The 27,288-nt window shown below is 49.5% G+C and overlaps 1 protein-coding gene across 3 annotated transcripts in view; it reads left to right on the forward strand.

Annotated features, from left to right (window-relative positions):
• The window catches only part of Dlg5 (discs large MAGUK scaffold protein 5), a 103,817-nt gene that overhangs the window by 43,795 nt on the left and 32,734 nt on the right, over positions 1 to 27,288 (forward strand). For all 3 annotated transcript variants that reach the window (XM_021726690.3, XM_021726691.3, XM_005325837.5), the window contains exons 2-8: positions 1,019 to 1,087; positions 4,349 to 4,511; positions 6,423 to 6,566; positions 7,240 to 7,423; positions 20,675 to 20,934; positions 22,029 to 22,341; positions 26,720 to 26,904. In XM_021726690.3, the coding sequence (XP_021582365.2) occupies positions 1,019 to 1,087; positions 4,349 to 4,511; positions 6,423 to 6,566; positions 7,240 to 7,423; positions 20,675 to 20,934; positions 22,029 to 22,341; positions 26,720 to 26,904 (1,318 nt within the window). The remainder of the gene's footprint in view (positions 1 to 1,018; positions 1,088 to 4,348; positions 4,512 to 6,422; positions 6,567 to 7,239; positions 7,424 to 20,674; positions 20,935 to 22,028; positions 22,342 to 26,719; positions 26,905 to 27,288) is intronic.

The following is a 27,288-nucleotide window of genomic DNA, read 5'->3' on the forward strand; positions in this document are numbered from 1 at the left end:
GCCCCTTGGACTTTTTGTGACTCCCAATCTTGTCTCCCGGTAGCCCTGGTTTGCCCTCTTTTTAAATTTTGCATTAGCTGCGGCCTTGAAGAGTAAAGCTCACTCTTTGTTTGCACTGCTCAGTGGGAATGGGATGGGACAGGGTATTATGAACCGTGGGACTGAACCTGTCCAGCGTACAGACTGGGGAAAAGAGTCCAGAAGACGGAAGCAGTTCACTCCGTACCACCAGCCTCTGGTTCAGGGCCGGCTTAGAAACTGAGGTAATCCAGAGGTTTTTCCTGATGCCAGTCAGGTCATATCGGGTTTTGATAATACTGGAATTGAAACCAAACCACCTGGAATGAACAACAGCAAAACAAAAAACTACCCAAAGCATGCACTGATCTTTGGCTCTGTGATAGTGTGATTGCTCATAATGTTTTGAGTGATTTGTTTTTTTGTTTCTGGTGCTGGAGATTCGACCCAGGTCTCATGCATGCTAAGTACATGCTCTGCCACTGAGCTGCGCTGCCAGTGAGCAACTTTTATTAAGAGGCAGACACTGACTAAATCAGGACTGAGCTTGCATCCAGTGAGGACATACGAGCAGGACAGTCGGGGAAAGAGTAGAGTTGGCTGGTGCTGAGTGCATGCTGCTGCCCTCTGCACGGAAGTCAGCCATGTTGACAAAGCTCTGGAGGAAAGCCCACAACCCACTGTGACTAGTGTGCTCCCCTAAGTTTTCTCCCAGGTGTCCCAACAAGAGGCCAGCCGAATGACTCCAGTTTCCCCTGCCCATCAGTTTCTGGAGCAGACACATGGGGGGTAAGGTGAGGCAGAAGGCTGGCTGGAAGCCCCCCAGTCCAGCTCCTGCCAGCAGCACCTCTGCCCGTTCTCAATTGCAGGTCCACAGGCCCTGGATTGGCGCTGGCTCCTGGCCTCATGTTGACTGCTGGTGGGCTTCTCTGCTAGTGCTTGGGGAATGGACAAGTGGCCCCTTTGGAGTAGTAACAAATGGTCTCCCTCCTGTCCCTAGGCTCCACCTACAGTGTCCTGTCCATCATGCCCTCGGACTCAGAGAGCAGCAGCTCCCTCAGCAGTGTGGGTAAGTACCCCTGCCCGTGCCCTCCTTCCTGCAGGATGGCAGGTGGGTCAGAGCTCTGCGTGTGAGCGGGATAGCCCTGAAGGGTTCCTGGCAGGGGAAGCTGGCAGACCATTCGTGGGATCATCTGTGTTGATGCTGTTCACAATCTCTCTTGGCAGCAAAAATCCACCCTGGTTCTAGGAGGGGTGGGTGTGGGCATGTTTTGCCTTTTCATTTTGATGGGGGCATCTGCTTTCTCTGTGAGCCTGTCCACACCTGTCACACACTTCAAAGGCCTCATAGTACTTTCGTGACCACTCTCTGTGAGACTGACCCTTGTGGGGCCTTCCCTCTGTAAGAAGGGCCAAGTGTCCCGAGGACAGGAACAGCCAATCCATGCTTAACTGGATATTTCCCTGAGCCTGGGTTCCCGAAGTCCACAAGTGAGGCCGGCCCTCCTTCAGTTCTCTAGGGACGTACCAGCAGGAAGGTTGTAAGGCACCCACAGCCTTGCAGCACCTCAGGCCTGTTCCCTGTGCTGAGTCCTGGGATGGTCTCTGGTGTTCCCTCTGTGATGGATGGGTACATTTGTAGCGCTGAGTCCTGAGGTTTTGAGCTGGAAGGTCATCTGGTGCTTCCTACTCTAGGGAGATGGGAAAACTAATCCCGGGGGAGTTGCATGCCTGAGATTCCAGAACTGGCCAGGGGTGATGTCCCATTGTCAATGCACATCCTGAACTTCTCTCCTGGGCCTGGGGTGGACGTGCAATCGAGGGCAGATGTGGTCCCTTGGCTCCTGGATCTTACAGGGGGCAGTGACTGTTGGGGTACAGGAGGTGAGTGTGCTGAGAGGGGCCGACAGGTACCAGCATCAATCTGGTCTGCATGAGTTCACCAGGGCTGACATAAGAAAGCACCCCAGATCAGGTGCTTCAACAACAGGAACGCCGCTGTCTCACGGTTCTGGGGAACAGAAGTCTAGGGTCAAATTGTTGGCAGGTCATCTCTCTGAAGGTGCTGGGAAGCATCTGTTCCAGGCCCTTCCCCAGCTCCTGGTGGCTTGCCCTTGATCTTCAGTGTGTTGACTTTGGATGCATTGTCCTCATCTGTGTGTGTGTGTGTGTGTGTGTGTGTGTGTGTGTGTGTGTGTGTGTCTGCCTGCACATATCCCCTTCTAATAAGAACACTTGCCCTATTGGTTTAAGGCTCACCTAGCTCCAATATGACCTCATTTTAACTTACTTATCTGTAAAAGACCCTATTTCCAAATAGGGTCATTTTGCTGGATTAGTGCTTACATATTTTTCGGGGGTTGTGGCTCAGTGGTAGAGCTCTTGCCTACCATGTTGAGGCACTGGGTTCGATTTTCAGTACCACATATAAAAAACAAATAAAGGTCCATCAACAACTAACAAAATATTTTTAAAAAGCTTTTGGGGACCATAATTTAACCTATAACCATCTGTCTAGGGCTCAGGGAGTTCTCTGTGGGGACCAGAACCCAGAGCTCCCCACAGTCTTGCACTGCAGGCTGATGACCATCCTTCAAGATGTTGGTGCACGTGGTTGGGGAGGTAGGGAGGTGCGGGGCGTAGCGTATGGAAGTCCCAGTCTCTCCTCTTGTCCTGGCTAATTGGGAGCATTTGTCAACTCTTTAACGTAGCTGGGCCTCATTTCTTCACCTGTAAGGTGGGGAGCTTGCTCTGGCTCCCATCCGTGGGGTGGTTGCAGTGGTTAAATTAATGCCTGAGATGTCCTCTTTGGCTGCTGCTGTGTGGGTGGGCATGACTGTGAGCTCGGGAACCGGCTTTTCTGGGTGCTCCTGTGGTATTTTCAGCCCATAGTCTTGGGCTGGTAGGTCCTCTGTGGGTAATTTCCCCTTAAGATTGATGAGCAGGTGAGGGGTAGGCATGCCCAGAAGGGACATCAGGTGTGTCCAGAGGAAGCCTCACCTGTCGGAATCAGGTAAGGTACTGTGAAGCAGGTGATTCAGAGCCCTCTCCAGCCCCACCTGCAGAGCTCCTGGGAGCAGGAGTGAGACCAGTCTCGCGGGAGAAAGGGGAGGGAAGGCTTCAGAAGCTGTGAGTAGAGCCGCTTGGAGGAGCAGAGCTACTCCTGGGAAACTCTGGCCCGCAGCCCACTTCCTGAGAACGCTCTGACCCTGAGGCTGGCCTGCAGCACGGGAATCCTGCCTGTTGTGGTGGTGGCTTTTAAGTAAAGAGCACTCGGGGGTCCTAGACCAGTTGGCCGACACTACCACCTGAAACCCCGGCTGGCGCCAGGCGCAGGGCTTGAGGCTCCTGCGCTGTCCGACTCCCTGGCACTCCTCAAAGGAGCAAGCCCTGGCTCTTGTCCGGGGAGGGGGACTCTTGGTTTGCACAAGCAGTCATCCTCCAAGGATCGGCAGGAGGGGGTGAGTAGGACCGCATGGAGGGGCGAAGCTGTGCGGCCTTCCCTCTGCACATGCTGGGGTGAGTTGGCCTCCCTGATCCTATGAGAGGGCTGCCGTGAGCTCATCTGACCTCCCCGAGGTCTCCGAGGGTTAGACGAGGCACCAGGTGGAGGTACCCACCGTGCTGACCATAAAGCGCCACGGATCCATCTTTTCCAGGACATCTGAGTAGAGTGCTTTCCCCAAGAGGGACGGACTCCAGTTTTCCTAGAGGTGGATTTGGACTTTGTCAGAGGTGGTGGTGATGTCTGTCCTTAGTAGGCACATAGGCACGAGGGTCTGGGGACAGGCGGTGCGGGCTGGGCAGCATCACGTCTAGCTCGGCCGTGAGCCAGGGGCCCCCTCCAAGCTGGCGCTCCAAGACTGGTGAGGGCAGGTCCAGCAGAGGTGGGGGACTGCTGTGGAAGCTGAGCCAAGTGTTCTGCTGTAGTGGGGAGGACAGGGACGTGGCCTTGGGGAAGCTGCCCGGCTCCTTGGGAGCTTTGCTGGGTTCCAAGTGTGTCTTCCTCCTCAAGTCTTTGTTCAGGGCTCAGAGATGTCTGTCCTGCGCCTTGTGCCTTGCCCAGGGCTGGGGGATAGCTGGCATTTCTAGATCAGGCAGAGCCACAGAGGTTCCTCCTGGAGGTGTCAAAGCTGGCTGGGGAGAGGGTGGGTGTCCCCAGCCAAGGCCAGACAGCTGGGCCTCCGCTGTCTGTGCTTGGTGTTCTCTCCTGTGAAGGGGGACGCTCAGGAGCCAGCCCGTGGGGCTGTGAGTAGCCATGACCTCAGAAGGGTGCCAGCACCTCCTGAGTACTGTCCAAGTGCAAGTTCACTCGTGTAACTGCCCACAGGCACCACTGGGAAGGCGCCGTCCCCGCCGCCCCTCCTCACCGACCGGCAGGCGAATGAGAAGGTGGAGAACCTGTCCATTCAGCTGCGGCTGATGACCCGCGAGAGGAATGAGCTGCGCAAACGCCTGGCCTTTGCGACCCACGGGACGACCTTTGATAAGAGGTATTAATTGCGCCTGCCCAGCCTCACGGGCAGGGGTTAGGGTGCTGACGTCAGTGCTGTCCCCTCACGCACTTACCCTTAGCTCCCAGGGTCCAGGCTGCATGGCCAGGGTGTCCAAACCCCACATCCCTAAGTGCTCCCCAGAGGCAGAACCTGGAGGCTGTGGCAGGGGAGGGGGCAGACAGGCTTGTCCTGCTTCCTCCAGATAAAATCCAGGCTGTGGCCTGAGTCACACAGCGTAGAGATGGAGAAGGCGGAGTGTGGTGTGTCCCCGTCAGGCATTTGGAGTGCTTATCTGAGAGGTGGGCTCTGTGTGTGTGTATGTGTGTGTGTGTGTGTGTGTGTGTACACGTACCTGCTCTTTCTCCTAGAAGACCCCAGCCTGCCTCGTTGCTGAATGGAATATTCTGTGGTTTGTGAATACATTAACTGTTCTCTGCCACCTGTGTCTTAGGAAGGGGACAGTCCACTTGGTGTCTTTGTTATTTTGAAGGAGATCTTAGCTTTTTGGGTTGGGATTCAGAGGTACATACTAGAGCCGCTGAGTGGGACACAGAGAGTCTATGTACCTGCATGATCCAGGAGGACTTCCTCATGGAGGAGGGACGGAGAGCCATTTATCCTTTAGCTCCCATGCTGGTGGGCGTCTTAGGGCAGAGAATTGGTGTGAACAGTTTGATTTAACTTCTTCCTATTAGGAAAGGGTCTGTGCTTCTGGTGTATGTTAGAGCTGCAAAGCCTTTATTCTTTTTTTTTTTTTTTAATGTTTATTTTTAGTTGCAGTTGGACACAATACCTTTATTTATTTTTATGTGGTTTTGAGGATCGAACCCAGGGCCTTACACATGCTAGGCGAGTGCTCTGCTGCTGAGCCACAACCCCAGATCCACAAAGCCTGATTCTTGAAGTGGTTTTTAGGAGGATATGCTCCTTAGGTAGACGGCACAAAGACGAGATGAGAGAAACGTGGACATCCTAACCCGAGTGGGTACACTGGCCCCAGGGCCAAATGCAGTCCCTTGTCTCACAAATAAAGTCTCACTGGAACACAGCCATGCTATTTGTTTACATATTGTCCACAACTGCTTTTGTGCTAGAAGGCAGAGTCTAGTGGTTATAACCGGTACTCTGTAGCCCACAAAGCACAAAGAATTCGCTATCTGGCCTTTTTGAAAAATTGTTGCTGATTTCTCTCTAGGGAAGGGATTCTCAAACTTAACCATGCACAGAATTTCCCTGGAGGGCTGGTTAAAGCACACTATGCTAGTTAACCTTCCCTCTCTCTGGAGCATGTGATTCTGGAGGTCTATGACTGGGTCTGAGAATTTGCATTTCTGACAAGTTCCCGGGTGGATACCAGGGCTGTAAATCTGGGAGGCCCATTTTGAGAACCAGTGTTCTTGGTCAATGTTCTCAACCTTGATTGCACGTTGGAACCCCCAGGGGAATTTTAAAAAGAAATTGGGGCCAGGGTGTATGTCTCCATGGTATAGCCCTTGCCTGGCATGTGTGAGGCTCTGGGTTCAACTCCTAGCTTTGGGGGAAGAAAAAAATTCCGACGTCTGGGTCCGACCTCCAGAGATGCTGACGTAACAGCTTTTGTCATTGTTGTTTTGATCTGTACCCAAGATTGAGAATCACTGTTCTGAAGACAGGAGAAACTTCATCATAGGTTGCTGGTAGACCCAGACTCCCAGAACCTCCTAGAAAGCAAGGCAGCCACTTCTTGGCTCTCCAAGAGAGAGAGGTTCAGGCAGTCAAGACTACTTCTCATCTGAGGGATCCTGCTTCTGGTGATCTGGGGAGCTGGGATAGCTGAGTTTAACAAGCACTAGGGAGGTGGGGGGCGCTGGCCCCAGGTCAATGTGACTCTTGGGGCCTGTGTTCACGGGCCGTTCACTTTGGGGCCAGGCCCTACCACAGACTGAATCCTGACTACGAGAGGCTGAAGATCCAGTGTGTGCGGGCCATGTCGGACCTGCAGAGTCTCCAGAACCAGCACACCAATGCCTTGAAGAGGTGCGAGGAGGTGGCCAAGGAGACCGACTTCTACCAGTAAGTGTGCCCGCGTGGCAGAACACCCGCAGAACAGCTGCTTTCTGCCCTTCTTTATCTCTGGACCTGTGCCAGGGGCTCTGGTTGTATTCCTGCCTCTGCAAGAGGAATTGTGCCTTTGGGTTTCCGTTTTCCTAAGTGTAGAGGGAGAATGTTAACCCTTCCCGTCATCTGTTGCCAGCTGCAGAGCAATGTGAACGTGAGGCGGGGGGTCGGGCAGATCTCTGGGACTCTGTCCAGGGGCCTTCCTGCACCTTGTACCTGTGGGACAGGCATCTCTCCTTGGGTCTTCTGGCCTCCTTGTAGGGTATTTGCCTTCTGATGTTTTCTGAGGTTCTAGTACCTGTAGGAACCAGGTCCGTGCCAGGTGGGGGCTTGTGTCCTTTCCCTGTGATACATGAGCCCGTTTTCATGACAAGTTTTAAAAAAGTGGTTTGAGTCTTTTTGGAATTTGGATGTTCACAGGCTTTGGCCCAGGGTTCCTCCCACCGTTTATCATTCAAGAGTAATTTGCCAACTTTCTGGCCTGTTTCTTGAGTGCTGCTGGCCCTGCTGCCGGGGGCTCCTGTCTGAGATCTTTACTGGGGACTTGGGTGCTGGAGGGGCTGGCAATGCCTGGAGATGGGCTGCTAGAGTCTGGTTGGGACTCACTGTGTGTGTGTGTGGGGTTCAGCACACTCCACAGCCGGCTCCTAAGTGACCAGACTCAGCTGAAGGATGATGTGGACATGCTGAGGCGGGAGAACGGGCAGCTGCTGCGGGAGCGGAACCTACTGCAGCAGTCCTGGGAAGACATGAAGCGGCTCCACGAGGAGGACCAGAAGGAGATCGGAGACCTCCGGGCGCAGCAGCAGCAGGTAGGGCTGGGCGGCTGGGGCGGACTAGGTCAGCCATCCCCCTGTCCTCCAACCTACCCACCCACCCACCCACCCATTCATCTAGTTTTACATTCGCATGATCATTCAGCAAATACTTCTGGGATGTCTGCCATGTGGGAGACTCCGGGATGTTTGTGAACACTTGGCCCTCGCTCTCCCGGAAGCTGCATCCCAGGAGGGAGACCAGTGTTAACCACACATATTGCATAGCGTTGTGAATGTTGCAGGGGCTACCGAGGAGGGGCGGACAGTTTGGAATGCCACACAAGGGGGCAGGTAGCAGAGGCAAATGACTGAGTCCGAGCTTTGGGAATCTGTAGCTTATTTCCTAGTGTGGATCTTGTCAGATTATAGATGCAAAGAAGTTTGGAAATGTTAGAGCCCTGTGCAAGTGAGCAGGGGAGCAGTCCTCACTTTGGCTTTTGGGTGGGAGTGTGGTCTCTTGCTCTTGATGCTCCCTGCATTCCTAGATGGTCTTTTCTTTGGCCTCGGCCAGCCTGTGGTTCACATGGACAGAGGTATGAGCAGTGGCCGAGTCAGAGCACTGGCTTCTGTGAGTGACATGGACCGAATTCTTCCCTCCTGTGCCTTGCAATCTAGAATAGCTCCACTGCTCAGGGACATGGAAAGGGCTTGTACAGTCTCTGTCTGAGGATGGTGGGGGACTTGGTGTTGGGAGAAATTTCCAAGGAGAGATGGTTCCTCTAAGCACTGTGCTAATCTGACCAAGGAGAGCATGACTCCCCAGCAGAGAGCATTTCCGGGAGTCTTGGGTAAGCTGGTGTAACAACCAAAACTTTTCTGTTCATTTAGCATAATGTTACCTTTATTGCTTTCTTTTCATTTACAATTAAGAATTTTTAAATGCAAAACTGCTATAAAGTTGTAGACAATTTGGAAGTCTAACACGGGGTTCCCCCCCACTGCCTTATCATTCAAGAGTAATTTGCCAACTTTCTGCCTCATCACACCCAGATGCACTCCTGTATTTCTTAAAACAAGGATATTCTCCCATACCACAGAAATGCAAACATGAATGTTGACGCACGATTGCCATCCAGTTTGTCAGACTCCATGGGGCTTTGCCAGTCTCAAGAGTGTCTTTTAAAGGAAAAGGATCCAGTTAGAATAAACCATTGCCCATAGCGGTCACATCTCTTTGCTCTCCTTCCATTCGGAACAGTTTCTCAGACCTTTCTAGACCTTCATGACCTTGATGCTATTAAAGGTTATAGGCTGGTTATCTCGTAGGATGCCCCTCAACTTGGATCTGTCTGATCCTTGTGATTTGATTCAGTCTCTGCCTTTTTAATGGGAATACCCAAGAGAGGATGATGTGGGCTTCTCATTGCATTCTCTTGATGGGGACTTGGTTTGTTTAGACCTGCCACTGATGGCGTTCTCTTAGATTAAGTTGGCATCTCTTCCAGGCTTCTCCACGGCAGAGGGCTTTCTTTTGTTCTTCCTTCCCTTCCTCCCTTCTTTCTAGCGTCTCTGTTTCCTTTGACATGGACCTCAGGATATTTCACTTAGTGGATTATAATCCATTGTGGCTAGGGGTAGCTTCTAAAAGCTGCTTCTCAGGCTGGGGATATAGTTCAGGGGTAGGGCGCTTGCTTAGCATGTGCGAGATCCTAGGTTTGATCCCCAGCACGCTACACATGCACACACACTTAAAATTTAAATTAAATAAACAAATAAAAAGAAAAGCTTGCTTCTCCATTCTTTCAATATGCCCCCTTGTTCTTTTAGTAGTTTCTTGCTCTGTTGCAAAAGAGGTATTCCAGGCTCATTTTACAGTTTCCCTGCCCTGGACCCTGGTACCGGCCATTTATTCCTCCAGGGAGTTCTTATTCCTTTTAATGGAGAATAGTATTAGGAAGCAAGATGTGAGAGCTGGGGATGCTTGTAGCTATTGGAGTATCACTGCTCCAGACCCATGGGTCTTCCCTACCTCTTACAGAGGACAGAGGTAGGGAAGACCCAAGTTCCCACACAGTTCACATCTGCATTTCTGTATCTAGATATGTATTTTTGAGAACTAGGAGTCAGACACAGTGGTTGCTTCCCTGAAATCCCAGCAACTCAAGAGGTTGAAGCAGGAGGCTCACAAATTGCCTGTGCAACTTAGTGAGACCCTGTCTCAAAAAAGGGCCGGGGTTGTAGCTGAGCTGCAGAACACTCCTCATTCAATCCCTAATACCACAAACAACAACAAAAACATGAGTTCTTACCGACACTTCCACTTTTGTCATCCATGTTCTTTCTAGTTTTCTTCCTTTCAGTTTTGTAACTCCCCGTTAAAACAACATTGGGAAACCTGATTCCTATTATTCTTTGTGTGTGTGTGCATGCGTGCTGGAGATTGAACCCAAGGGCACTTAACCACTGAGCCACATCCCCAGCCCTTTTTATTTTTTATTTTGAGACAGGGTATTGCTAAATTGCTTAGAGGCTTGCTGAGTTGCTGAGGCTGGCCTTGAACCTTGTGATCCTCCTGTCTTAGCCTCTGGGATTACAGGCATGTGCCACCATGCCTGGCTGGTTCCTATTATTCTTTTTTAACTTTTTTGTTTGTTTGTTATAGATGGACACAATATCTTTATTTTGTTTATTTATTTTTATGTGGCGCTGAGGATTAAACTCATAAGCAAGCACTCTGGCACTGAGCCACAACTCCAGCCCATAGTTCCTATTATTCTTCATCTATTTACTTACATGATCAGTCCCCCTTTATGAACCCACCACCCATCCCCTCTGCAGTCTTCCCCATACCAATTTCTTCTTGCCCTTCATAGGTCCTCATACCCCACACTTTCCTCCCACCAGTACATGACTCAACAAGAAACCCCCACCCCAGCCCCTGATAGCAGGCATCCCTCCCCTCACCCCCCTTGCTTCCTGTCTCACTAATGGCTTTAAGGTTAAATCATTCAGAAAGAAAAAAGGACATGGTTTTCTTTTCATTTTTATTTTTTCAATTTTTGCAAGATTAATATGTATTTTGCAACAAAAAACAAAACAATCAGTACAGAAATTTAAAAAATAAGTAGGCTTCCTTAGTCTCATTTTGCAGAAATCACTATGGTGAGTGTGCTGCCAGGGTGAAGTAGAGATTTTTATCTGTACCTGTAGAGCCCTTTTGTATCTTATTAATTTATTTCACAAAATGAATCATATAGTACATTTTGTTGCTAACTTTTTTTTTTTTGCTTAATACATCATGTTTGTCATTTTGTCTTAGTACAGATTATACTTCATTGTTTTCAAAGCACTGAGTTACATAAAAGCACTGTAATTGATTTAACCATTCACCTATTGGCTGACCCTTGGGCTATTTCAGGATTTGCCATTATGAATTCTATTCTATTGAAAAATTTGCTTCCATCATTTATTTTCTTTTTCTGGTATTTACTGAGGTCGTTGGTGGCGTACCCAGGGCAGAATTAGTTAGGGACTTGAGAGAGATGTACTTGGAGCTGTTGGTAGTCTTTTTTATGAGTTCTGGATTGAGGGAATTGGTTATGTTGGTCCAGCCTAGAACCTGGGCAGGGATATCTACCTGTAAGCTTGCCTGTGGGAGTCTTGGTAATGGAAAAAAAAATTCCTGAAGGGGAAATAAATGTAGGCTAGGGCAGCAGGAATCCACCTCGGGGCCAAGAGCCATGCAGATCCTGGGAGACTCCACTGCCTCCACCTGTGGTGTGGCCTCAGAGAGGGGACTGCAGGAGTCCATCGTCTTCCCTGTCCGTTTAGGATTCAGGAGGTGCGTGGAGGGTGCTTTTGGAGCATTGCTGTAAGGGTGAAATGAGACAGACACGAAGGAGAGAGCCTGCTCCAGTTCCAGTCTGTACCACCTCAATCTCCACCCTCCTCAGGAGACCACCCTCCTGGATGTCCACAGAGCTTCCCAAACTTTCAGGTGTTTTTTAGAGGCAAAAAACATTCACCTCCAAAGAAATCCTTTTGAGTGTTCTGAGGCATATGAAGAGGGAGTTAGTTACGGTGGTGAATCAAGGTGCCCAAGGGACCGAACAGCCAGCTGAAGACTCAGGGTCTTTCCTGCCTGGGTGGTGACTGCCCACCGGAGAGGTGGGTGGCCCTTCCTTGTCTTCACCTGTACCCTGCTCCGTTCCCTCACCTATCGCCTGCTGGTTTTCTTTACCTTCTCTTCCAGTATAAACTTGGCTCAGTTAACCTTTGCCTTGGGGCTTAGTTTGGATTCACTCTTGAGAGATTCATAATTGCAAATGTGTTTGTGGCTCTTAATCCAGGAGAAGTTCCGCGGCCATGCTAGGATATGTGAGAGTGGGGCTTTCTCAGTGCAGCAGAACTGGTCTCGTGTGATGTCTGGAGACAGAATGATACCACATATCCTAACCGGCACCGCCTACCTGTGCACTAAACACTCAACAGATTGCCCTCGTTATTGTTATTATTCTGGACTTGCCTAGTCTGGATTAAAATCTGCCTCATTGAGAATGTGGAGAAGTTGGAACCTTTGTACATTACTGGCAGGAATGTCAAATGGTATAGTCACTGTGAAAATGGTGTAGCAATTCCTCAAAAAAACAAGCTACCACATGATCCATTCCTAAATGTGTGCCCAAGAGAACTGAACATATAGTCCACACAGAAACCAGGATGTTTGTAGAGCAGCATTGTTCAGCAGCCCCAAAGTGAAAACAACCCAAATGGCCACCCACTAATGAATGAATAAGTGAAATGTGGTGTATCTCCTCAATGGAATATTATTTAGCATAAAAATAATATATGTGATAATGTGGGTGAACCTTGAAAACATGCCAAATGTTATTAATGTTATTCTGTTACTGAAACCAATATCTGAGATAATCAGCTCGTATGGAGGCAAGGTTTATTTCTGCTCAGGAGGTTTTGGTCCACAGTTGCTTGGCCCCATTGCTTTTGGGCTTGTGGCAAAGCAGTACATTGTGGTGGGAGCACAGGGTGAAAGACATGGATCATGCCACCGCAGCCAGGAAGCAGAGAGGGAGGAGGGGCTGGGTTCCTAATGTCCCCTTGAGGTCATGTCCCCGTGACCTTACATCCTCCTCTCAGGCCCCACCTTCCAATGGTTCCACCACCTCTCAGTGGCACCACAGCCTGGAGACGAACCCTTTTAATAACAAATGGGCCTTTGGGGGACATTTCGGATCCAAAGGACAGTAGCAATGAAAGGAACCAGTCCCAAAGTACCACGTGTTGTGATTTCAGGCATCGGGGACGTCCAGCACAGGGAAGTCCATGGAGGTGGGAGATTTGTGATTGTCTTGGGACGGGATGGGGGGAGGAGGATGGGGAGTGAATGCCGATGGGACGGGTTTCTTTGGGGATGGTGGAAATGCTCTGGAATTAGTGGAAACCTTGCAGATTCATATCCCTGGGCACATAGGATGGCTGCTGAGTTGTACCCCTAAAAAATGTGTGTGATAATGTAAAAGACAAAGAAGGCTGAGTAGTTCCCACCTTCTCTTTAAAAAGAATGTTTTCTTTTAATTTTTGTTTCCCATTCTCTGGCTTCCTAAGCACCAACATGCTTTTTTTTTTTTTTTTTTAAACCAGGGATTAAACCCACATATGCTTAAACACTAAGCCGCATCCTTAGCCCTATTTTATATTTTATCAGAGACAGGGTCTCATGGAGTTGCTTAGGGCCTCCCTCGCTAAGTTACTGAGGCTGACTTTGAACTCGGGATCCTCCTCCTTGGGATCAACCTCCCAAGTTGCTGGGATTATAGGTGTGTGCCACCGCACCCGGCTTCAACACGCTTTTTACTTACATTCAGAGTGCAGTCATCCCTTCCCCATCCCTCTCCTCTCTTCCCCTTTCATACTCACCCAACAACTGTTGTGGGAGGGTTTTTCTCCCCACCCCACATTCCATTTCCTGCAATCCTTTCACGGTGGCCCTTGGTGGCAGGGTGTGCATGGGTAGGTCTCTGGATGAGTCCTGGTTGTTGAGTTCCTCCATGTCATCCAGATTGACAATCTTCAGCAAGTGCCACCTGCAGGCCCCACTAGGAGAGGAGGCTTGGGAGGGAAGGATGGGGTTTGTGAGCTGTCAGGCTCTGGAGTAGGTGCCTGGCTTTGGAGTTACCAGGTGGAGGGTAGGCCAGCGGCAGAGGAAGCAGGGGACAGAGATGGCCTCAGCTTGCTCCCCACTGGGCCTGAGGGCAAAGGTTGGCCTCCCTGGACAAGGCTGGTTTTGTTGCCTGGTTCCTCCTACGCCTTGTAAACTTGAAGAGGCCCTTGCAGGGTAAATGGTGCTATTTGACTTGCATGTTTGCTTGAGGGATTTGTGGGGCCTCCTAGTCCTCTACATGATTTATCTCGGAGGAAATGAGGCAGCCCTGGGCCAGGGCCTGGGCCTGGGCCCCTCTCCCACTTGAGAGCAGCAGACAGGTGCTTTGTTCTGTGTGTGTCTGTGCGAGGGGAGGGGCCTGTTCATCTGTTAGAATGCGCCATCTTGGATTCTTCTCGGCTTCCTCAGGCATGCCCAGGAGATCCTGGGTGGAGGGTGACAGGCCCTGGCTGGCAAAGCAAAGTGGAGGATGCTTTTGTATCATTCTTTCTTTAATAAAATGATGCATATTCTTTGATTAAAAAGGAAAAAGAAGAAATAACCTTCAAACAATAATAAAGGTACTTCCCTCACCTCAGTCTTACTCTAGAAATGACCAACCTCTATGTGGACCCCTTTGGAGATATCCTTGTAGACGTTAGGTTTTTTTGTTTGTTTTTGTTGTTTGTTGTTTTTTCGTGTTTTAACACATATATAAAGTTTTATTTCCTGAAAATTGCCTTTAAAATTGTTTTGTTTTAACCTTATAATGTATCATGGATTTTCTTAAATTTTCTGGGACTTTGAACAACCAACAGGGCATTTCTGTTTCGTTGTCAGTAATGTCTGACCCCTGTTCTGCGTTGTGTATGACACATTTTGATTGTCAAGACTTTTTCCCTATTACAGTTTTTAAGAGGTCACACGTACTTTTTTTTTTTTTTATATTGGGGATCAAATCAAGGGTCTCCCACATGTTAGACGACTGCTTCACCACTGAGCTACACCTCCAGCCCTTTTTATTTTTTGAGACAAGGTCTTCTTAAGTTGCCCAGGCTGGCTTCAACTCGCAATCCTCCTATCTTAGTCTCCCATTCAGCTGGATTACAGGTCACACATACGTCTATCTTTATGGTCTTTAGTATTTATGTTTTCAATATGATTCTTAGTAATTCTAAAATTCCTGAGTTCAAGGCAATGCACATTTTCCTTTTCCTAGGTCCTCCTGCTGATTTATTTGGGAAACTTATAAGGTCTCAAGAGTTTCCTCTCTCTTCTTCCTCCTTTCTCTACCTTTAAAATGTACTTTGTTGTTGTTGTTGTTGTTTTTTTGCCGGGTGTGGTGGCCCACATCTGTAATCCCAGAGACTTGGGAGGCTAAGGCAAGAAGATGGCAAGTTCAACAAAAAATTTTAAAGGCAACTATCAGGAAATAAAACTTTATATGTGTGTTAAAACACGAAAAAACAACAAACAACAAAATAAAAATAAAATAAAAACAAAAAGGGCTGGGGGAGTAAGTCAGTGGTAGAAAGTCCCCAAGTTCAATCTTCAGTACTGCAAATAAATAAAAATAAAAGGTCTGGAGATGTAGCTCCATGGTAAAGCACCTAAAAGTTCAGCACCAAAATAAATAAACAGACAAACAAACAAGCTAAAGCCAGACGTGGTGGTTCACGCCTGTAATCCCATCAGCTCAGGAGCCTGAGGCAGGAGGACCACAAATTCAAAGCCAGCCTCAGCAATTTAGCAAGGCCTAGGCAATTCAGTGAGACCCTGTCTCAAAAAATAAAAAAGGACTGGAGATGTAGCTCAGTGGTAAGCACCCCCCCAAACAAAAATAAAAAATAAATAGGCTAAAAAATAAAATGTTCTTTTCTCTTTCCTAATTAATTCACGAAAGTTGACTTTCCTTTTCAAGTATCCCAGGTGTTCTCTTCCATCGTCTCTAGCTGGGGAGCTAGACATTTGACTGGAGCTGTGTGTGCATCTGTGCATGTGCATGCCTGTGTGTGGGTGTGTGTGTGGAACTGTTTACTAAGACCATAAAGAAAAAAGACGAAAAGGAAAAATTGTAGACTAATTGGACTGTTTTTCACTTCTTCTGAGTCAACTGTGGCCACGATCTCCCATGTTTCTTCCGAGGCCGGGTAGGACAGCCCAGGCATGATTCTGAGCTCTGCTTGTGAGAGAAGTTGAGGAACGTTGGTGGGGAAGTGGTGTCTGGCTGCTGTGCTGTGGGAGGGATGAGTCTCTGTGACTCCTGGGCGGCAGTGAGAGTCAGAGATAGAGGGGCTCAGAGAGGTGGAGTTCCGCTCAGAGTATGCAGGACGTCCTCACGCAGACTTTACACCTGTGCAGCGGGCTGAGGTGTGGGGGTGATGATGGTGGAAACGGGCCAGGGCCTGATGGCTCCCTGGAGGTCTCTTCGGATCCTGGGATCCCTCCACATCGCCAGGTTAAGTATCAGGAAGGATTCCTGGTTCTGCTCTGGGATTTCCCTGACCTGCCTGTCTCACCAGGAATGTGTGGCACATCCTGACTGCCCTGAATTGTCTCTGGGTTGTCATGAGCTCCTCAAGGGGAGCATCTGGGGAGCCATTTTCCTGCCCTGGTTCTAGACTCCATGGCCTACTCTGCCTGGGAAAGCTGGCTCCTGCTGAGCTCAGAAGGAGGCCTCCTGTCAGCCACCTTAAAAATTAGTTTCTTACTGAAGCTTGGTATGACTGTAGGAAGGCATCGGGCTGTGCACCCAAGGCTGCCACCTGGTGGCACACTCTGACGATGGCAGCAGGTTCTTTGTTCTGCAGTCAACCAGACTCCCTCCCAGCCAGTGAGGGTCCTTACCTGGCTTAGGGGCTGTGTAGAGCGTAAAGCATCTGAAGTTGGTTTTTAGCCGGCATTTTTGAGGTATTGTCCACAAATCAGGGCAACCCCGTGTAGAGACCGACCTTTTCAGACATGGATGGGAGGCCTTGGTGATTGAGCAGATGTCTGGAGAGCTCTCCCTCCACCCTGAGTGACTTAGGTAGCCCCTGTTTTCTCAACTCTTAGTGGAGGGCACTATCAGGTGAGGCCTTTGGTGTCCTTCCGATCACACTGTCTGCACCGGGACAGATTCCGGGCACTTTGTCTGGTGCTTTGGGCCCAGTTCTCGTTGCTCAGGTGATTGATGGATAATGTTATATCTTCATCTCACACCACACCCAGAAATATATTCCAAGTAGTGTAAAGATTTAAATGGGAGAAATAAAACTTGTCTGGAAAATTTTTAGAAATAACACTAGAAGAATCCCTGTATGACTTCAAGGTAGGAAGAATTTGTTAAAAGACCAACGCACAAAACTATTAGATCTTGGCATATTAAAATGTGTAACTAGGGCACAACAAAAGACCTTGCCAGCCAACTTAAGACATATGTTGGAGACATTTGTATTACAGATAAATAGGAAAGGGTTAGTGCCTGGAATTTGAAAATAGCTCCAGAGACAGGAGAGGGTGAGAGAGGTAAAGAGAGGGAGGGAACGAAGCCAGGAGTCAAAGGATAGGAGCATACAATTCATAGGAAAGATGCATAATCCATAAACATAAAGAAAGTTGCTCCAAGTCCAAGCTATAAGTTTTAAAATGAGAGCATGTTTTTGTTTATGAGATTGGCAGTACTTTAAAAAACCTCACCATTTGACAGTAGCCAAGAGTGGCAGGACAAACCAAGTGGCTATTGGGGAATGAATGGGTAAACAAAATGTGGTGTTTCAGGATATACAGTGAAATATTATTGAGGAAGAAGAAGGCGGTCCAACCCATGTTCCAACGTGGGTGAGCCTTGAGGACATTACGCTGCATGAAATAAGCGAGCCGCAAAAAGACAAAATACTGTCTGATCCCACAGATGGGAGGCATCTGAAGTGGTCAGCTTCACAGAGACAAAGTGGAGTGGTGGTTGCTCGGGGCTGGGAAGGGGGACCATGGAGTTGTTTAATGGGTACTGAGTTTCAGTTTTGCAAGATGGGAAAAGTCTTGGAGATTGGTTGCACAACCGAGTGAATGTACGTAAAACTGCTGAACTGCACACTTAGAAATGTTTCACATGGGCAAGAGGGTCAGTTTTATGTTGTTGTGTTTTGCCACCAATAACGTAAAAAGAAAAAAATCTGAATGTACTGTACCTTGGCAAGGGTGTGCTGGTGTCAGTCACTCTCAGAGCTTCTCCCACAGCTGGTGGGGGGTGTAAATTGGCATAGCCAGAGCAATTTGGTGCTGTCCAATAAGTATAGAAAATCCATATCCCAAGACTTAGCCACTCTGCTCCTAGAGAAAGGAGATGTGTGTGCAACCCTGTTTTTTGGGGGTACTAGGCATTGAACTCAGGGACACTTGACCACTGAGCCCCATCCCTAGCCCTATCTTGTATTAATTCAGAGACAGGGTCTCACTGAGTTGCTTAGTGCCTCACTTTTGCTGAGGCTGGCTTTGAACTCTCAATCCTCCTGCCTCAGGCTCCTGAGCTGCTGGGATTACAAGTGTTCTCCACTGTACTCAGCCTGAGGACAGTATTATTACTATTAGCAAATATGTGGAGACCATGTGACCATCTCTGGATCAGAAGGAGGAGTGGGACATATTCACACAGTGAAGTGCTACTTGCATCTACTTGACCAAATCTCAAAAGCAGCAGTGAATAAAAAGCACCTCCGGGGGCTGGGGATATAGCTCAGTTGGTAGAGTGCTTGCTTCGCATGCACAAGGCCCTGGGTTCAATCCCCAGCATCACACACACACACAAAAAAGAAATCATGCAAAAAATCACCTCCAGTGGCATAGAGAGGCTTCTGACTTGGTGGTAGTGTCACATTGTGCATGAAGGTGATCAGCAGTAGACTGGGGGTAGTGGTGAGTCCTTCTGGAGGGGATAGGATAAATGGGAAACTGGGTAAGAGGGGTATGCTGGGAACTTCAGCAACCTCTGTAATGGTCTACTTCTCTGTAAACAGTGTGGGGCGCAGTACTATATTAAGATTAAACAGTTGGGTATATAACATTTGTTACATTGTTAGCTATCCTCTTCTCTATGTGTGGAAGATACATTTTTTTTTTTTTTTAAGAAAGATGTTAGAGGACAGTGTGGGGCTCAGCACCTGGTTTTCTAGCCCGTGTCTTGATTTGTATTCCACTTTTGCCACAGCGAAACTTTTTAATAGAACAATGGAGGTCTTAACTGTTGAGGAACCTGCTTGCCACTTTAAAAAAAATATTTTTTTAGTTGTATTTGGACACAATACTTTATTTACTTTTTTGTAGTGCTGAGTCTCGAACCCAGGGCCTCGCATGAGCTAGGCAAGTGCTCTACCACAGAGCCACAACCCCAGCCCCTCACCTGCCACTTTTTAAAATGAGTTTTGTGTTTTGGCGACCTCGTAAGACTTCCTTTGAAGGGAAGAGTTCTACTTAAAAAATAAATAAAGACAAGCAAGGCACAAGAATGAGCTGGTGCCTGAGCAGGACTTCGCCTCTGACCGGCTGCGGTCCCAGGGTCTGATCCTAGGTCTTAGGGGAGTGAGCTCCGTCCCTGTCTCGATGATTCTGATTTTTAAATCACATGCGCTTTTCTGTTTTGAGGTACTTGTGTTTTTGAGGCCGACTCTGCCTCTGGAGGAATATTCCATGCTCTCAGGTCCCGGTTCTCTGGGCTGCAAAGATCTTGTGATAACTCGGCCCACGCGCAGTGAGCCAGGTGATCCCAGGCCGCTGAGCTGCAGGCACTAAGCAAGCCTTTCCGGTTCTCTCCTGTCATTTGAGAAATAAGGAAACTGAAACCCTCAAGTTGGTGACTCACCAAGGGCTCAGGTCCCCTGAGGATTTCAGCAGAAGTCGGCAGCCCCCCCCCCCCACAGCTTCTTAACTCATCTCCCCCTGCCTTTGAATAGCATCCCAAGTGAACTTTAGCTTCTGTAATTCAGAGTAGGGTGCTTCAGAATTCTCCATGGTTTCCTGTTTCTTTCAGGCCATGATCCTCATTGTGGGCTCTTTTCCAAGGCTCTGTGAACTGGGTGGCTACAGATGGCTATACTACCCATTCCTTTTTGCTGTTCTTAGCACACATTTGCTGGTTCTGCCCCAGGGCCTTTGTATCTACTCTCCCAGCTGCCAGGTGTGCTCTTGGCCGCTCTTCATTTTGTGTCCAGACAGATGTCATCCTTTTAGAGAGGCATCCCCAGGCCTTAGCCTTCCACTCTACTGCTCAGTCTCTTTAGCCTGTTATCCTATTTTATTTTTATTTTATTTGATATCCCTTCTCATGCTCTGAGATCAATTGATTTGATCTGTGTGGCCTGTATCCTCCTCCTATTAGGATCAAAGGTCCATGGAGCATAGTCTCTTTCCATCCTGACTGGTGTCACCAGCACTTAGAACAATACTAGACACTTTAGGTGTTGTTTTCAGGAGTCCCCAGCACCACCTCTGGATTCTGCGATGTGCTGGGAGAACTCACAAGGTCCAGTGTGTAATCGTGGTGGTAAAAATTCACAACCGTGGGACATAAAGCCAAATCAGCAAAGGGAGGAAGAGCTACGTGGGGCAAAGTCTGGAGGCAGCCAGGTGCAGGTTTCTAAGAGTCCTCCCCAGGGCAGTCACACTGGACACACCTGACCCCTCCAGCACAGAGTCATGACAGCCCATGTCCAATGGGGCCTCTGGGGTCATCTGCTGGACACCTAGTACCTGGGCTTTTCACTGGGGGCTGATCACCAGGAGGCCCACTGCCTAGCATGTAACAAGATTCCAGACTCCCAGAGAAAGTAGCACAAGCCACACAGCTTGTGTAGTCTGGGCACCACAGGCCACTCTTATCACGTAGGGGACGATTTATATCAGCGTTGAGAGGTGTTGCTGGTGTGGGTTCCCGGACGCCCCCAGCAAGGAGTCAGCCTTGCTGTGAGCCTGTCCACATTAACTTTTCTCTGCATGACAATAAATATTTGAGAATGAGCAAATCTGGATGAATCAGCCCAGTGCGGCTGCAGGGCCCGTAGGACCAGACACCTCGGGGACTCCTGGAGGCCCGTCCCACGCCTTGTCACCAGGGAGGAGGTCTGTCCTGTCCACCCCGCCCCCTGCCTCTTGTGAGCATAACTCCCTGTGGCCAGGTGCTGAAGCACAACGGGTCATCAGAGATCCTCAACAAGCTGTACGACACGGCCATGGACAAGCTGGAGGGGGTCAAGAAGGACTATGACGCCCTGCGGAAGCGGTACAGTGAGAAGGTCGCCATCCACAACTCAGACCTGAGCCGCCTGGAGCAGCTGGGCGAGGAGAACCAGCGCCTGCTGAAGCAGACGGAGATGCTGACCCAGCAGAGGGACACGGCCATCCAGCTGCAGCACCAGTGCGCCCTGTCCCTGAGGAGGTAGGACCCCGGCAGAGGGCGTAGGGAGGAGATCGGCCTAAGAACCAGATGAGTCTTCTCTGTCAGGCTCCCAGCCGCAGCCCGGGGAAGGCGGTGCAGGCTGTAGTGCTTGTCAATCAACAGGTATTTCTGTCTGGGAAACTTTTTTTTTTTTTTTGACACTTAATGTGTCTTGAGAGTTGTATCTTCTTTCTCCCACCTGAGCAACCCAGTGTGTTCTGAGCATTCTGTCTCTTAGGTCTCCCCACAACCCTCTCCTCCTGTCAGTTTTCAGGGCACCGTGTCTCCTATAATTTTCATTTTCTATTAAGGAATATCATCTTCAGAGGTGTGATCCCCTCCGTCTGACGGTGTTGCTTTAAGCGCGATCCTGTAGAACACGAGCTCTCGGCAGCATTTCTTGAAAGGTGTTCTCTGGGTATAAATAGGTTGGGGAATTGCTGGATTGAGCCCAGATGGATTTCCCTGCTGCAGGACTTGCCAGAGCTTTGATTTGTCCCAGAGAGGACCAAGATGTAGAGGCCTTCAGGAACCCACATAGGTGGTTTGTGATGGAGCCCCTTGCAGGATTACTGTTCTCTAAGAACACATTTTGGGACATGCTACTTTAGAGTAGCAACTCTGACTCTCGGGTTGCCCGCGTGGAAGGTGCAACCTGGCCTAGGTGGACCAAGCTAACCTCGTGACCTTGGTCCCTTGCTCACAGTGCCAGGCCGTACCATCCCTGTATGTAAAATGAGGAGGTTGGAGCAAATCATCACTAAGGCTTTTCCGTGTCCTCTGTTGAGATTCTGACATTGTTTTTATTTTTTTTCTTCAAAATAAAGTGGTTTGACATGGAAGGAATATGCAGTTATTTCTAGTAGAGCAGGGGGTGCGTTGTCCTCAGTTCAACTTCTGGCATTTGTAAAAATTCCAGGCCCACAGCACTGGTGCTCTGTGACCATTCTCCCTTGGGGTGCAGAGAATGACCTCACCCCAAACTTCATGCTTGACTGTTCAGCACAGTGGAGCTGGCGGGAGGTAGCAGAGCAGCCAGACAGCTGACCGGGCAGGTGCCGCCCCTCCCACATCCCGCTGCCTTCCTCCCCCAGGTTCGAGGCCATTCACCATGAGCTGAACAAGGCCACGGCCCAGAACAAGGACCTGCAGTGGGAGATGGAGCTGCTCCAGTCAGAGCTGACGGAGCTGAGAACCACGCAGGTCAAAACCGCGAAGGAGTCCGAGAAGTACAAGGAGGAGCGGGACGCGGTGTACAGCGAGTATAAGCTCATCATGAGCGAGCGTGACCAGGTCATCTCTGAGCTGGACAAGCTGCAGACCGAGGTGGAGCTGGCCGAGTCCAAGCTCAAGAGCAGCACATCTGAGAAGAAGGCGGCCAGCGAGGAGATGGAGGCGCTGCGGCAGGTAGGCTATTCCTCAGCAAGAGGCGGGGCTGGCTGGACAGACTTCTGAGTGACAGTAGAGAGTTCTCACTGGAGGCCTAAGTGCTGGCAGGTCACTGCTGGGCTCAGGCTCAGTGTTCAGCTCTAGTGGGATACAGCAGGGTGGGTCCAATGGGAAGGGAGGTCCAACCACAGTCCTAGATATCCTGGGAGAAATCAGATGACACTCTAGTTGCTGTCACATCCAAAGCCACTCTTTAAGCTCAGATCAGTTTTGTGCTGAAAGTCAGAGATATCTCAGACTTGCTCATTATGAAGCAAATCCCAAGTCCAAGTTCCTTTTTTTTTTTTTTAAATGTAGTTGGATACAATCCTTTTATTTATTTAGTTTTATGTGGTGCTGAGGATCGAACCCAGGGCCCCGCATGTGCTAGGTGAGTGTTCTACTGCTGAGCCACAACCCCAGCCCCCAAGTCCAACTTCTTAGAACCATAGATCTGTTGGCCTCATGGGTCAGAGGAACATCCTTTGGGCACTTCTTCTTCTTCTTCTTCTTTTATTTTTTTTAAGTTCTGGATGGACCTTTATTTTATTCATTTATCTGTATACGGTGTTGAGAATCTAACCCAGGGCCTCATGCATGCAAAGCACATGCTCTCCCACTGAGCCGCAGTCCCAGTCCTCCTCTGGGCACTTCTGACCAACACTGCTCTTCACAAGGTTGCCCCAGGTCCCTGCTGAGATGTGCTAGTAGGCTGAGCCTGCCCCCCTTCTAAAGCCCCCTGGGGGTGGTTCCTCTGGGGTTGGGGGACTGGAGTGTTCAGTGGCACTGAGACTAGGTCACTCAACTCATCTCTGAGTGATTTCTATGGATTCTTCACAATCTTCCTACCGGGCCACCTCCATCCCCACTGCCACCTTAGCACTGATGCTTCTCCCCTGAGCTCCCCTACTCTGCTGGGGTGAGGACAGCATGGGAGATTCTCTTTGCATTGTGTGGGTCAGTGCAGAGGTGGGTCTGGCTTGGAGTGATCTGGCCTGGTTATAACAGGTCGTGCCCCGCCACTGCCCCCTGGTCTTCATTACTGTCCTGTTTAGGACCAGGGTGAATGCTGTGACACTGTTTTACGAATGGGCCAAATAACAGCAGTTTCATACAAGGGGACTGGGACCTGTGCAGACCATTAAGGTGAGAGCCAATGTGAAGAGGAGTATTTACTTTTATTATTTATTGATTTTTGTGCTGGGGATGGAAGCCAGGGCCTTGTGCATGCTAGGCCAGCGCTCTACCTCGGAGCCACACTCTCAGCCCTTACTTTGATGAAATTTTTGTAAAGAACATTATAAGAAGGAATTTTAGGTTGATAATAAGATAATACACCAGAGCTCAGTACGTGTCCTAGGTGAGGGCTCCTTTTCACACCCTGGTGTCTGCACACTTAATCTTGAGTGAAATGTTGATATCAGATTAGAAAAACAAAATGGTACAGAAGAAAAATCTGAAAAGACCTAGTCAGTCACCAGACTAGAAGGTCACAGAAGGTTGTTTATACACAACCTGTGATAGGACACAGAGCCCACATGGATGGGTTTTTGAGATCATCGGGGTGACCTGTGAAGACCGTGGACATCTAGGAGCATGGGGAAGTAGAGCACCCAACCCCCCTCCCCCGGCACTCCAGGTGTGCCCTTCAGCCCAGAGCCTGCCCTGCACAGGGAGTGTTGGCTGGGCCTCAAGCCTGCCTGTCAGCTGAGACAGGAACCCTTTCCAGGCATTGTTCCGAGTCAGTGGGCAGGAGGTGACCAGAACCCCTTCCCCCACCCGAGGCTTCCAGAGCTGAGAGCCCCAGCACCCTCTCCCGCTGCTGCTGTGGTTCCATGTATAGTACTGCTCCCTGCCACCCAGGGGAGGCCAGGTCTGTGGCCCCGGCCATCCCGGCTTGGGGTCAGACCCCACCCTCCTCAGGAGCCCAGCTGGTCTAGCTCTTGGGTTGCAGGAGGTCTTGATTCTGCCCAGCCAGGGAGTGGTGCTTTCTGGACTTGTGCTTTTCTCCACTCTGTTCCCCTCTCTCTGTGCCTCCCTCTTTGTTGTCCATGACCTGAGAGGCCTCTGTTCTGTCCAGTGCCCAGAGTGGGTATATCCTCTGGGGCTACTGTCATGACAAGGTTGCTCTCCCTGCCATCAGCTGGCCTGGTCTAGTGAAGGCCATTGCTTTTAGGAGGATGGAGGAAGAAGTTCCCCCAGGTTCTAATTCCCCCCTGAGCCCCACTAATAGAACATTGTCACATAGAAGGCCAGCAAAGCCACTCTGGCTCACAGTGGCTTTTCTGTTCCCGTGGCCGTCCTAATGCAGTTGCATATCCACCCACAAGTCCAGTTTGAGGAGCTGAGGTTGGCTGTGGAGGCTGAGCAGCGTGACAAGGCTGCAGACACTTGGGCAGAGGGCTCTGTCGGCAGGGGCTGCCAGAATAGAAGCCAGCTGCCCACCTGGGAGCATCTGTTGAAGGCCACCACACCTGCATCCCACCTTCTCTCTGGGACCTTGGCGTGGGCTCTGCCATCTCTTCTCCAAGTGCACCAAAGCCAGGCAGGCAGAAGTCATAGGCAGTGCGTATGAGGACTGAGGTCCTATGTGGGGGGCACAGAGTGGACTGAAAGTCCACTCTCCACTGTGACGGGACCTGGGGCAGGTCATGGCCAGGATCCTGGGCTTCGTCATTAGCACCATCAAGGAATCGGGCAAAGATTACTCCAGTCTCGTCCTCCACATTTCTCTGTCCTTTTAAAGAGATCTCATTACTCCCCACCCCCACTCTAAAACTCTTAAGGAAACTGGGGGGAATTCATTTTGGAGAAAAACAGTGCCAAGGAGCCCGTGGAGAGGAGTCGGGGGGAGAGGGCAGGAGCCGCTCCATTCCCCAGCGTGGGCTTTTCTGTGTTTCCACCTCTGTCTCTAGGTTGAGATTATCATCCAGCACAAAATGGAAAAGCCTTTCAGAAAATCAAATATAAACATGTTTCATATTTAAAACCACGCATGTGTATATTACCCAACATTCAACACAATGTAGATTTTTAAAAAACGTGATCATTAAATGTATTATTTATTATAACAAATTATTGATAGAATTAGTACAAATAGTCTTTAATTTTTTCAAGGTTATTTTTATGCTCGATGCAGCATAAAAATAGGGGAAAAAACGAAACTAAAATAATTAGCATCCATCTTGGGCAACAGAAGTTCGGAGCAAAGCATGCCACCGTGTCACTCTTGGGTTACAAAACACTTTTTTGTCCAAATTTCCCCCTGGTTCCTGCTGACTGTACTTGAGCAACGAAGGTTAGTTATGAGCCTATTCCAGGCTTATGACCGGTTTCCATGGTGAGAACTAACCTTAGCAACTTAGACCCTGTCTCAAAATAAAATGAAAAAGTAGAGATGTAGTTGTGGTAGAACGCCCCTGGGTTCCATCCAGGGAACTGCAAAAAGACAAAAAACCCAAAAACTTAGATGCACATTATTCACAAGCAAAAATTCTGGAGTATTTTCATTTTTTATAAAAATTCAGTGTGGGCTGGGGATGTGGCTCAAGCGGTAGCGCGCTTGCCTGGCATGCGTGCAGCCTGGGTTCGATCCTCAGCACCACATACAAACAAAGATGTTGTGTCCGCCGAGAACTAAAAAATAAATATTAAAAAAATTCTCTCTCTCTCTCTCTCTCTCTCTCTCTCTCTCTCTCTCTCTCTCTCTCTCTCTCTCTCCTCTCTCACTCTCTCTTTAAAAAAAATAAAAATAAAAATAAAATTAAAACTCAGTGTGTGCATTATAGACACTAGTACTGCAGACATGGGGGCAGGTGGGAGGAAAAGTTATGACCAACCCTTCACTGCCTTACATCATCACATTTTGTCCCCAAAGCTCCCTTTTTCTAAGTTTATTATTTAATCGGTACATTATAGTTAGACATAAAAATGGAATTCATTGTGACATTCACACATGGCACACTTTTGAAATCTTGACGGCTCTTCAGCGCTTTGCAGTGGCCTGTTAGATATAAACCACGGAAGTGGCAGGACGAGCTCGGGCAAAGCACTCATGGAGACAGTCCACCCAGGCTGATGAGGCCATAGCTGGGTACGGCCTGGGGTTCAGGTGCAGACTGGTGTGAGACTGTGAGAGTCTGGGTTGACCCTCGCCTAGTGCCACTTGTGGTCTGACCATGTCTGTCAGTGTGCCGTGTGGGGGTCCCATGTAGGAGGGGGTGTGCTAGATTTAGTCTTCCCTCCACACAGCTCTCTAGAGGAGCAGACCCACCTCTGCATTGGGAGGAGGTGGGCTTCCACTCCAGGAGTCTCAGCAGCACCCCAGCACCACCCCCTGCCTGTCTCTTGCCCCCAGATCAAAGACACGGTGACAATGGATGCTGGGAGGGCCAACAAGGAGGTGGAGATCCTTCGAAAGCAGTGCAAGGCTCTGTGCCAGGAGCTGAAGGAAGCCCTGCAGGAGGCCGATGTGGCCAAGTGCCGCCGGGACTGGGCCTTCCAGGAGCGGGACAAGATTGTGGCGGAGCGCGACAGCATCCGGTATGGGTACCTTGGGCCAGGCGTGAGCTTACGTTTCCCCAGGTCACGCTAAGGTCTGTTGGGAGGGTCAGAATTGGACACTGTATGTCCAGGTAGGGTGGCGGGGACCTGGGCTCCTCCCTCTCACCCCTGGCTGACGTTCAGACCTCACCTCTTGGCTTTGGAGTTTTGCACTGTGTCTCTCCTTCCTGTTTAACTTCACCCCAGGTATCCTGAGTGTGTGCGTGTCCCGGTGAGACCCCTGAGAAGTGGCACAGGGATGGCCACTTTGAGGGCTTCTCATGACAGTAGCACATTGGGAAATGCATTCTTTCAGCATATTTACTAGGTGCCAACTGTATGCAGGATTGTAGATCCCTTGAGCATAAAGACCTTGAGAGAGGC

This window comes from Ictidomys tridecemlineatus, chromosome 1 (genome assembly GCF_052094955.1).
Source record: "Ictidomys tridecemlineatus isolate mIctTri1 chromosome 1, mIctTri1.hap1, whole genome shotgun sequence".
Lineage (NCBI taxonomy): Eukaryota > Metazoa > Chordata > Mammalia > Rodentia > Sciuridae > Ictidomys > Ictidomys tridecemlineatus.